Below are 12,431 nucleotides of genomic sequence, written 5' to 3'. Positions count from 1 at the left end.
TAGCATCACCATGTTAAATACAGTAATATGTTAAAGCACATAATTAACTAACTACCATGAACTTGTCGTCTTAATAGTTTGTAAAGATTTTCAAGATTTTTAACACATGGCACTTTTTATGTTTAATTACATTTTAATCAATGATATTCATTTAGAGTTAAGAAGAATTTTTTTTATTTAAGTTCTTGTCTTCTCTCAAATAACATGTTATGGGACTTGAAATGAGGTCTTTATTAACTGTAATAACTGTAATTGTAAAAGCAACTGTAGACTTTTATATTAGTGGAGAATTTATTATAAGACTATAACAGCACTATAACTGCACTATAACTATAACTGCATTATAACACTATAACTGAAACAGCTATATATGGCTGAAATGACAATAAAAGCTTCTTGACTTGACTTGACTAATGTATGCATAGACGTGTCATTACACTGATAATTGTTACTTTTTACTGTGTTTTATATGTGTGATGACAATAAGCAGATATTTAAATCATTACTTTTAAAGCTCACTTTGTGTGTGTGTGTGTGTGTGTGTGTGTGTGTGTGTGTGTGTGTGTGTGTGTGTGTGTGTGTGTGTGTGTGTGTGTGTGTGTGTGTGTGTGTGTGTGTAAAATCTCACTGATCTCAGTGCTCAGGCCAGTGTCTCCTGGCAGCTCAGTGCATGCTCGACCTCCGTTCTGTGGTGGAACACACACCCTTTTGCGGATCTCTACTCCCCCACAACCTTTAGAGCAGTTAGACCACGTCGTCCAGGGTGACCAGTGGCCATCAACTGCTCGACAAACACACATCCACATGTCAAGTCAAAGCAAATGGTCAATATTTTATCATTTTACTACAACAATGAAAACATGAAATTCATTTTTATATTTAAATAAAATAAGTACAAATTTACAACATGTATACTGGAGTATTATGAACTATTGAATGCTTGTACTCTTATTTGTATTTGTGCACAAACACACACACACACACACACACACACACACACACACACACACACACACACACACACACACACACACACACACACACACACACACACACACACACACACACCACTCAAAGACATGCCATAATTTCATGTGAATAAAACTTTGTTTACCTCCTTATGTTTTTTTATTATACTTAATTCATGACCGATAAATCTTATGAAATTATGCCATGTTTTGAGTAAAATAAGCAGAAATATTATTTTGTATATCCACTGACCGATAAATGTTAAATATTAAATGTAAAATGTTAAATGATAAATAAAGAGAGAGGAAACAAATATGATTTGAATATGAAAACACAACATGTGTGTGTGTGTGTGTGTGTGTGTGTGTGTGTGTGTGTGTGTGTGTGTGTGTGTGTGTGTGTGTGTGTGTGTGTGTGTGTGTGTGTAAAGATTGTTGGTAGAAGAAAGAGAGAAGAGCAGATATTGTTCCCAACAATGCATCTAACATTGTGTGAAATATTTACAAATGACAAATGAGTAGCTTTTGTTTTCTGGAGGCCTAATGATTTGCTATGCCCAGTGCTTGTGTGTGTGTGTGTGTGTGTGTGTGTGTGTGTGTGTGTGTGTGTGTGTGTGTGTGTGTGTGTGTGTGTGTGTGTGTGAGTGTGTGTGTGTGTGTGTGTGTGTGTGTGTGTGTGTGTGTGTGTGTGTGTGTGTGTGTGTGTGTGTGTGTGTGTGTGTAAAGATTGTTGGTAGAAGAAAGAGAGAAGAGCAGATATTGTTCCCAACAATGCATCTAACATTGTGTGAAATATTTACAAATGACAAATGAGTAGCTTTTGTTTTCTGGAGGCCTAATGATTTGCTATGCCCAGTGCTTGTGTGTGTGTGTGTGTGTGTGTGTGTGTGTGTGTGTGTGTGTGTGTGAGTGTGTGTGTGTGTGTGTGTGTGTGTGTGTGTGTGTGTGTGTGTGTGTGTGTGTGTGTGTGTGTGTGTGTGTGTGTGTGTGTGTGTGTGTGTGCGCGTGTGTGTAGCCTGTTGTTGGTTGATCAGATGACATCAGGTGGGCAAAATAGATATTACACACAGAATGGTGATAATTGTAGAATTTTTGATTTATAAGAATACAAGTCAATTTGGCCTGGAAAAAGACAGATTTTATTATTTGCTGACATTAAAAATGGTCAAAATGGTTTTAAAACAATCTCCTGCCTTTGAAATATACCAGCCTGTAATTGTGCATCAACTTTTGTGCCTCTATAGTGAAAATAATTCAGAATTTCATTTTTTTTAACTCAAAAATGAGGCATTTTTGTATATAAATAAGGTTTATTATACCAAATATATAAATATTTTTTGTGCAAAATATATGTTAATATGTTGGAAACAAGTTAGACTAAAAAGGTGAAAAAAATGGCTATCATATATACTTCATTTTTTATAAGCAGTCAAAACAGACAAAGTTGACTCAGCGCTCCTAATTTGTATAAGAGGACAATAGGAGGGTTAATCCTTTATAACATCTTGTCCTTTTTAATTGTACGTGAGCAGATTTTTTTGTTTAATATAATTTACTTAAAAATAAATTAAATCTTGATACACTGTCTATACTTTCATTTACAGTATGTCTAAATTCTGAGTGTTTCTGTGTCTCTCCTAAACTCCTAGTAGATAATTACCTATAACTGCATTCCTAATTAATCCCAAGTGAGTTTTAACATGACATTTACACCGAGTTTAACGAAGATTGTCTAATTGTTCATAGTATTGTTAAAAAAATGATGATGATGATGATGATGATGATGATGATGATGATGATGAAAATGATGTTTATGAAAAAGCCATACTAGAAAAGTGAAGGCTCTCACCAGGACAAGCTGTGGAGTAGCACTGCTGTCTTTGCATATCATCTCCCCTGCAGCGCATAAGCGTTTCCCCCACAGGGCACTGTCTGTATCTGCTCATAATGCCAGATCCACAAGATCGGCTGCAGGGACTCCAGGGTCCCCATGGGCCCCAACTCTGACAGTCCTGCTCATCTGAGTGGCTTCCAGTATCAGGACAATCTGCTACACCATTACATACCTAAAACACAAAAACACAAAGCACACACACACACACACACACACACACACACACACACACACACACACACACACACACACACACACACACACACACACACACACACACACACACACACACACACAGAGGTTCAGGAAAGACGGTAGAATCTTCGGTTATAATGAATTAATTTGTTGTTGTAGTTGTTGTTTATTAAGAAAGTGTAGTAGCACATTGTATTTTAAAAATTGTGTTATACTTTATTGTTATAATTTATAACAATTTTGGTAAATTATTTAAAAAATCTTACTAGAAAATTAAGTGTAAATGCTGAGATATTTCTTACAAATATCACAAATTTAATCGGTGATATTTTTTATCTCACTTTGCTACAATCTGAGATAAAGGTTATCTCCGTTTAGTGAACTATCTAAATCTGTGTTTCCTGTCTTACTGATTTGAAAGAGACACAGGATCCATCCAAGCAAGTGAACTCCGGACAGGTGTGAGTCTTGTTCCTGCCACCAGGGGGCAGTGGAGAAATACTTGGCTTTTCTATTGATAGTGAAATAAGAATGGAGTGGACACATGGTAAAATGAATACATTTTAAAATAATATGAAAATGAATAAAGATAATTGTGATAAAATGCATATGTTTGTTGAATGTTGCATTGTTATCCATTATTGTGTCACACACTTTGTGTCACAGTATGTACTTTGGAGAAACTTTAACACACTCACCACACAGCAGTTCATCCTCTCCTCTAGGACAGTCAGGAAAACCATTACACACATACGATGTGTTCACACAGGTTCTGTTATCACATGAGAAGCTGCCAGGACAGGGTGGGATTCGTGTGGACCCTGGAAAAAGATGTGAGAGAAAACTGAATTAAAGACCCTCCAACACATACACACCCACAGACTCCACACAGACACACACATACACACCCTCAGAATCACAAACGTATACACAACCACCAAGAGAAACATATATACACCCCCACAGACTGACAAAAGCACATACACAACCACCCACAGACAGACACACACATACACCCCAACACACTCACAAAAACACACATACACAAATGCATAAACAAACACATACACAACCACCCATAGACAGACAGACACATACATACATACATGCCCACAGACACACAAACACACACAAACATACATGTATACATACCCACACAAACACAGGTAATAACTAACAAGTGCATGATGGATAAGACCAGAGTGTGCAAATTCTGATGCTTTGTTTATTTTATTCATTCATCCATTTTCCTTCTACTTTATGTAAACAAAACGCTTGTTTTCTCAGTAAAAATCTGACAATTTCAAAATAATGTCTAAAAAAACAAAATATGATATGATATAAATGGCTATTTTGTACATTTTAGGGGCATAAGCAATCAGAAAATAGCACTTAACAAAAATTATGTTGCTTAGTGTTATTACTGCATGTGAATAATAATCTCACCACAATTGTCCACACTTTCGTCAGAGGCATCCCTGCAATGTGGTGTCCCATCACACAAATGCACGTGCTGGACACACTGGTCTCCACTCTGACAAGACACCTGGTCAGGTCCACAAGCACGGGCACACTGCTGTTCATCACTTCCATCCAGACAGTCTGTTTCACCATCACAGCGCCAAGCCAGTGGCACGCACTGACCATTCGCACACCCAAACTCATACTGATTACAGTCTGCAACACAAAAGTAAACTCACAGTAACTACAGTCTGAAATACAGGAGCTTGAACACTCAGTATTATCCATTTACTACTGATATCTGTTATGTGATATTGATTGTAATATTCTATAGAAAACTAAAGAACATATAATATATACAATATACCATAAAAAGTACTGTAAAATAATTAGAAATGTCCATAATCTGTCAGTTGGGACTGGCATCACATCTGCTATATTTCCACATGGATGTATGCTGTATATCAGGTACTGCTTGATGCCCATATTTATTTATACTAGTACTGTCCAACAAATAATACTAAGGCCTATATCAATAATCAGGTATTAATGCAGCTACATGTTAAAGCTACAGGACTAAAATACCTTTAACAGGACAGATAACTTCATCAATTCCAGATGGACAATCCTTATGCCCATCACACACTCTCTCTGCAGGCACACACTGATCACCAGGGCACTGGAACTCTCCAGGATTACAAACACACCCACGCTCATCGCTAAAGTCTCCACAGTCATCATGACCGTCACAACGATGCAGATAGAGAATGCATCTTCCAGCTGTACAGCGGAACTCTTGTTCAGCACAAACCACTCCACAGTCTGATAGGTAGATAGGTAGTGCAGTTAAGGAGACAATGAGTTTATGAGACAACAGTGAAAATATATACAAGCTCATGCAAGTGTTTACTAGTTAATGAAGAACAATTTACCTCAGTTTTAGAGAATTATATTTGTATAGCACTTTTAACAATAGATTTAGAGAGTCAGAATGAGAAAAAGTACAGAAGCTTCAAGAAGAATTATTACAAATAGTTTAAAAAATAACCCTAACACTTCCTTAATTACCTCGCTCATCTGAGTCATCAGCAAACCCACAGTCCAGTCTTCCATCACACACTTTAGCGGCAGATAGACAGCGTCCATTAGCACATCGGAACTCCCCAGGCACACATCCTGGAATTTCTGTAACTGGGGCACAGAACTCCTCATCAGACTGATCGGTGCAGTCAGGATGGCCATTACAGCGCAGCTCCAGGGGTAAACAGGCTCCTCCAGAACAGCGGAACTGCTCAGGAGGACAGGTTGTGGGACAAAGCTCATCTGATCCATCTCCACAGTCGTCCTCGTTATCACAGAGCCAGAGAGAGGGAATACATCGATGAGAGCCACTGCTACACTGGAACTCTGAATCCAGGCAGGGAGCAGTGGGAGGACATGCAGTGCCAGTGCAGTGCCAGGTGCTGTTAGAACAGGAGCTGAAAACACAAGCATACCATTTCTGAATGATGACATGTTCTGGATGATTATTATTGTTCAAAACCTAAAATCATAACCACACACTAATGTGTTAACCCAAGGCCTCAGAATCTCTTATAATGTTATCTCAGTATCATTATAATGTTTACAGTCTGACCAGTTTTGGCAGTGTTGAGTAACAGCAGCTCCAAGAGGAAACAGTGAGCCTTCCCATACACAGGGGCACTCGGATGGAGGAATACAACTGTCGCCTGCAGTGGGAAGCATACAGTTACACCAATTTAATAAAGAGGTGTTGTTACAAACAGATTTCAGACACAAAGCCAACATGAACATACAGTATATTATATTTTTCATATAATTGGTCGAGCAAAGGTATAGGCACAACTGTCTCACAGCCCTGTTGACAAGGTTTTTTCTCTCTTGTTTAAGGATTTTTGTTGTCACGTCAACCCTTCTTTAGGTTACATATATAATAAATTAAGTCCTTTCAGTTTGTGTTAATCTTTCACATTGACATTGCTATGCTGTACAATCCACAGCACCAGCACAATATGTAACGTGGTTAAATATACATATATATATATATAAATATACATATATATATATATATATATATATATATATATATATATATATATATATATATATAGACACACACACACACACACACACACACACACACACACACACACACACAAATAGCATGAAGTGGCCTAATGACTAGCATCTGTTGTCTACAGATCTGTTGCACCCCCGTTTTTTAAGAAACATACTGTAGGCAATATTTGCATGTGTATGAACCACATATGTTGTTAATTCTAGAAAATTTTATTTGATTTTTATTTTAAAGAAATAGTAATAATGTACTGACCATGGCGGACAGTGCCCTGGGGGCAAAAGCAGCCCTCCACACATGATATGGCACTGCAATGAGAATCAGCACGAGAAAAGCTGCCAGGACAGACATCAGAGCAAGCAGAACCACAGGCTTCATAAACCAAACCATCCTCACATTGCATGGCTAGTGAAAGAGAAAAAGAGACATATTCAATAATTTTGATATTCAATAAAATCTGATGTGGATAATAAAAGATCGGATAAGCCAAAACAATGTAACAGTATTTATAGTAAAAGCTTTACATTTGTATTTTTGTCTTGTTGGAGTAGGGATAGCGGTGCACTCCTACTTACGGCAAAGCTCTTGAGATCTCCAGTGAATGTAGACACCTCTACGGTTGCACTCTTCAGCGTAGGCAGCAATGGCTGTGCAAAGACACTCACAGTCTCCTCCTGAATCACAACTACATCATATACACAGACAGTCTGAGCTGCAGAACCACAAGATTGAGAATACAGCAAACAAATATCAAAACTCCTTATGCTTCAATGATAGTTTTCCTTTTATTTTAAGTAATATAGATCTTTCATTTATCAGTGGGACAAGTGACCAAGTGATATTGTAGTTTTTCATATAAGTGTAATGTGGCCCATTAAGAAGTAACAGTGACAGTAGTTTTAAATGGGGCTTTTCAGATCGAATGCACGTGTAGAAGGTTAGGTGGTGGTTACATTGTTAAATAAATAAGTAAGTAAGTAAGTAAGTAAGTAAGTAAGTAAGTAAGTAAGTAAGTAAGTAAGTAAATAAATAAATAAATAAATAAATAGACAGACAGACAGACAGACAGATAGATAGATAGATAAAGTGCACTTGCAAAAGAATAAATACATCTATACTTGCTTCATCTCAGTCCAGCCCCATGATCTCCCCAACTGACAAAGTCTCAGCACAGTTTTTTTTTTGTATGTGTCTACACCAATTTTGATAATGTATTAAGACATTGTATACAGTATATCCTTTCTGAGAGGAAATTCTAAATGACAAATTCTTGGCGACAACATAAGAAACCAAAACAGGCCTCAAATATGCAGCATTACATCGCTAGAAATCTATGTCATTTTAAGAAAGTAGCAATAAATGTATAGGTGACATGGACTTTTATTACTCGTTAGATATTTTAACCCTGTGGTTCTGGTGCAAAACTAAATCAAAAACTACATTTAAGGCTGATGAAAAAGTGTGTCAATGAGATTTTTTCACTTTATCACCAAACGGTTTATTTATGAAGCACTATTAAACAAAATTCTTTTATTCCTTACCCACAGGCGTCAAAGACACACCAATCGTAGTACTGCTGGTGCGGCACTTCAGCATGACATGATGCAAACAGCTCTTGGTTAATCACTGCACATTTCTTCTTTGCCCAGCTCACTCTGTGAGGATTGATCTAAAAAGATGATAGATATTCTTTACAGGGTTACTGTTTACAATGGAGCTGAAATAGTAGAATTGGTGCAAGTCCAGTTCACTCACGTTGCAGGGGTCACGCAGGTCTTGCTCAGAGACATCAGGGCAGGATGGACTAACCTTCCAGGAGTTTCCAAACAGCTCTGGTGTGGACTCTACGATACCCTGCCTTGTGGTGAAGTCATTCTCTGAGTCCCCATCAAAGTTTCCACACAAACCCCCTACTCGTCCTTGCAAGTGGGGTTCCAACCGCACATACACACGCATTCCTTTTCACAGAGCGACATTTATAAATACAAGAAAATATGTAAGTAAGTAATCTTTAAGAATATTAAACACCGCATTCAAGACGAGACACCATAGTTTAAGGTCAGTAGGATATAGTATCAGTACCAGTTGATTGCTGATATTATTACAAATATTATATGTATTTCAGCTTTATACATAAATTGTCAATTATTTTAAGAACATACCTCCATCCCAAAGAAGCGTTATGCCAAGTCGAGATGAGACAGACACAAACAAGCCAATGTTCTCCAACATTATGCCACTGCCTGAGTAAGACTTAGGAAGAGTCACAGGCATGCCATTTACTGTCACAGCCTTTCCTGAAGAAAGTGAACACAAATCAGACATAAGAACTGTCATATATTAAATCATTTCCTATGTGGGAAAAGTGCTACATTCCTCATCTCAGTGCTGGAAATAAATCTGATGAGACTTTGTACTTAAGACTTTGTTAGTTATGGTATTGGGGCAGTGACTGGGATGTAATGGGGCAGCAGGGGAGGTAGGAGCGGTGATCGAAGGACCACAGGGGCAGTGCTGGATCAAATGGTTAATACTCTGGGTTGTTGAATGTTGATCAAGCTGCCACTGTTGGGCCCTTGCATGGGGCCCTTAATTAAAATTATACATTAATTAATGATACAAAGGATTATACTGTACAAAGGAAGTCCTTTCACCGTGCTGTAATGTATATACAGCATGACAAATATTACAAGTTATTTCATGTCTATTTCAGTCTATTCAAGTGTTTGTGCTGTTTTATTTTCATGTAAGGTGAAATAAGACAAAGAACATGTAAAATTCTGATCCACTAGAATTGTCATTTAGTCAATTAAAATAGAATGGTGCATTTGAGAGACTGACCCCTGAGCAGGTGTATGGCGGTATTGCCGATGCTTAGTGTGACAGATTTGGTGCAGGTGACCCCAGTACTGCCACAGGGTATGTTCTCCGCAGTCACGCTGAACAGACCTTCTTTCTCCTGCACCAGCATGTACTCACAGTCTCCCAGGAAGGAGAAACAGCGACCATCAAAGGTCACATAATGCGGGTCACCTGTAGCCACACACGTTCCAGCGCATAACGACTGGGTACAGTGCCATCGACGCTGCTTACATACACTGTAGGTAAAAGAGAGCACAAGAAAATGATAGAACTCTACTTATACATACTTGACTGAAAGAAACAGGCAGGTCTTACACAATTTTCCTGATGCATATGCATTTATGTGTTTGGTATTAAAAAACATTTTTCATATCTTGTGTGTGTGTGTGTGTGTGTGTGTGTGTGTGTGTGTGTGTGTGTGTGTGTGTGTGTGTGTGTGTGTGTGTGTGTGTGTGTGTGTGTTTTGTGTTTTTGTGTTTCAGGTATGTAATGGTATGTAATTTTCAAATGATTCATTTATTTCTACATGATATGCTAATTTTTCATGCTGGACATTTACTTTCATTTTTTTTCACCTGGGAATTTCTCACATGATTCTTTTTCACATAACTACATATTAGTTATAAGATGATCAGAAACATTTTAAAATTTTGAAATCACAGTGCAGTTTCGGGACATTTTGAAATGCATCTTCAGATCTGGTGCTATATCATGCAGATGTGAAATGTATGTCATTTTTCCCATAATGGGCATGATCATTTTTATAAACAATAGTGTCTTTTTTAATCATATATCTGAAAAAACAATCGCAATATCATCACCCAAGTTTGCTGGGAACATGTTTAAAATGAGGTCAGAATGCTTACCATGTGTTGCAGTCTTTAGTAATGGTATCATTTGTGAAGAAGAGTCTGCCATTGTGGTGACATGGACATTCATCTGGAGACACACACTGATCACCCTATAGAGAAAAAAAACACCCATGAAGATGTAGATATACAGTAGATGAAATTAAAAACAATGCTACCAACTGTGTTTTTATCTCCTCCAGTTACATGGTGTTTTTCAGGGAAAATGACCACTTGGATTGGTATAAACACAAGAGTGAAAATACTATTGCCACATCATCATCATCATCATCAACATCGTCATCATCATAGCAGCATGGATTAGAAAGTTTTGAATTTATCACAATACTCAGTTCCCATGATTACTGTGCAAATCTTTTATTGCTGTGTTAATCATTATCACGTCAGCACTTCTATAGCAGTAAACTCAGATTAGATTCCTCAACCACAACACCATTAAAACACTATCAATACTTTAATGTGCTGTTGTGTCACGTTCAAATTTGTGCAAATGATGCTTGTTTTAGGCAGAAAATTCCCATCAGAGAGAAACAAATGTATATTTGTTTCCCAACAGAATATACAGACCGGAACTGTTGGGAATGTGGAAGCCTATTGGTTAAGGGGTTGGATCACCAATCAGAAGGTTGTGAGTTTGAATCCCAGGTCCACTAGGCTGCCACTGCTGGGCCCTTAAGCAAGGCCTTTAACCCTTAACTGCTCAGATATATAAAATGAGATAAAAAAAACTGTAAGTCGCTCTGGATAAGGGTGTTTACTAAATGCACACACACTCACACTCAACACCCAAACACTCATTCACTATAAATATGTGTCTACAGTAACACACATTTAACTGATTTCATGCTGTTTCTGCACATGCTGTGTTGCACATACACTCAATTACTGTTTTGCACACCACATTTTAATACATCACCAAACTGCTGCTATTACAACACAAGTGTATATATGTTTGCAAAAACCCTCTTTGTTCAGAATTCCTCTATACTGTATAACAGGGGTATTCAATTCAAAGAGGTCCAGTTACTAAAATTTCCTCCCAGCAAAGGTCCGAATCTTATATTGTCACTTAAAATAGTGTACCCTCATGTTAATAAAAATCAGTAACGCACATACATTTCTATATAATTTATTGTTAAATTTCAAGTGTTTTCAAAGTCTGAACTTGTATGGCACTTGAATGGAAAACAATACTGTAGTTGTCTTTACTACATGTCAAGTAACAACAGACACTGAATTTCTTCTGAATAAAATAAATAAAAAGTGCAAACACAGCTTTGAGTAGCCTGAACTTAGGGCCTATATTTCAAGTAATGTAAAACATTCAGAATCTTTTGAATAAAATAAAAGTGCTTTTAATCTTTAAGAAAAAAATTAAACAAAAGACTTTTGAGCTGCCCCTGTTTTAAACATTAACTACAATAATAACACAGGAACCTTAGGCAAAAGAACATTTCAAGTAAAATAGAACAGGGCAGAATTTACTGAATAAAAGAAAAGTGCAGAGCTTTGAGCAGCTCCCTTTTTCCTCTCTCCTTTCCACCTCTCCTTACTCCCTTTCCATCTTCCATTCCTAGTGAGAGAAATGGGCATGTAACTGTCCTGCCAGCAGTTTGAATCTTAATTGTCCTGCCAGCGTAATTAGGTGCATTACTGCCACCTTCTGCTCTGGAGTATGGAACAGAAACAATCTGTTTTTGGCTTGGCTATAATAAGGAGATGCTTAATAAGATAATATTAGAATTTTAACGGGTCCTGGCAGACCCGTCAAGCGGTCAGCCATTTGGTGATGCCCACTGTATAATGTAGAGAAGTGTTTTGTATTGTCTTTTGTCTCACACTGTTTGCACTCGGTTGCACACGATGCACTTTATGTGGCTAGGACAACTTACTTTAAGTCCTTAAAGTAAGTACTTTTTCTCTCTTTGTTTTGTAGCACCACGGTTGTGGAAAAACATTGTCTCATTTCACTATGTACTGCGTCAGTAATATATATGGTTCAAATGACAATAAAAGCTTCTTGACTTGACTTCATTATATTATTTAATATAGAAAAAAACTACAGTAACACAAGCACTAATGGG

General features: G+C 37.4%; 1 protein-coding gene across 2 annotated transcripts in view; it reads right to left on the bottom strand.

Moving 5' to 3' along the window:
- Positions 1-12,431, bottom strand: part of sspo (SCO-spondin) — an 82,936-nt gene that overhangs the window by 50,019 nt on the left and 20,486 nt on the right. For both annotated transcript variants that reach the window (XM_027149281.2, XM_047811316.1), the window contains 15 exons: positions 10,345-10,439; positions 9,458-9,714; positions 8,779-8,913; positions 8,372-8,574; positions 8,158-8,285; positions 7,192-7,301; positions 6,872-7,021; positions 6,155-6,248; positions 5,587-5,996; positions 5,104-5,340; positions 4,504-4,734; positions 3,756-3,878; positions 3,468-3,568; positions 2,818-3,034; positions 629-781 (listed from right to left, as the gene is read on the bottom strand). In XM_027149281.2, the coding sequence (XP_027005082.2) occupies positions 629-781; positions 2,818-3,034; positions 3,468-3,568; positions 3,756-3,878; positions 4,504-4,734; positions 5,104-5,340; positions 5,587-5,996; positions 6,155-6,248; positions 6,872-7,021; positions 7,192-7,301; positions 8,158-8,285; positions 8,372-8,574; positions 8,779-8,913; positions 9,458-9,714; positions 10,345-10,439 (2,644 nt within the window). The remainder of the gene's footprint in view (positions 1-628; positions 782-2,817; positions 3,035-3,467; positions 3,569-3,755; positions 3,879-4,503; positions 4,735-5,103; positions 5,341-5,586; positions 5,997-6,154; positions 6,249-6,871; positions 7,022-7,191; positions 7,302-8,157; positions 8,286-8,371; positions 8,575-8,778; positions 8,914-9,457; positions 9,715-10,344; positions 10,440-12,431) is intronic.

The sequence above is a fragment of the Tachysurus fulvidraco genome, chromosome 3, assembly GCF_022655615.1.
Source record: "Tachysurus fulvidraco isolate hzauxx_2018 chromosome 3, HZAU_PFXX_2.0, whole genome shotgun sequence".
Lineage (NCBI taxonomy): Eukaryota > Metazoa > Chordata > Actinopteri > Siluriformes > Bagridae > Tachysurus > Tachysurus fulvidraco.
Note: the sequence above shows the minus strand (reverse complement) of the source record. Positions and strands in the feature narration are given on the sequence as shown.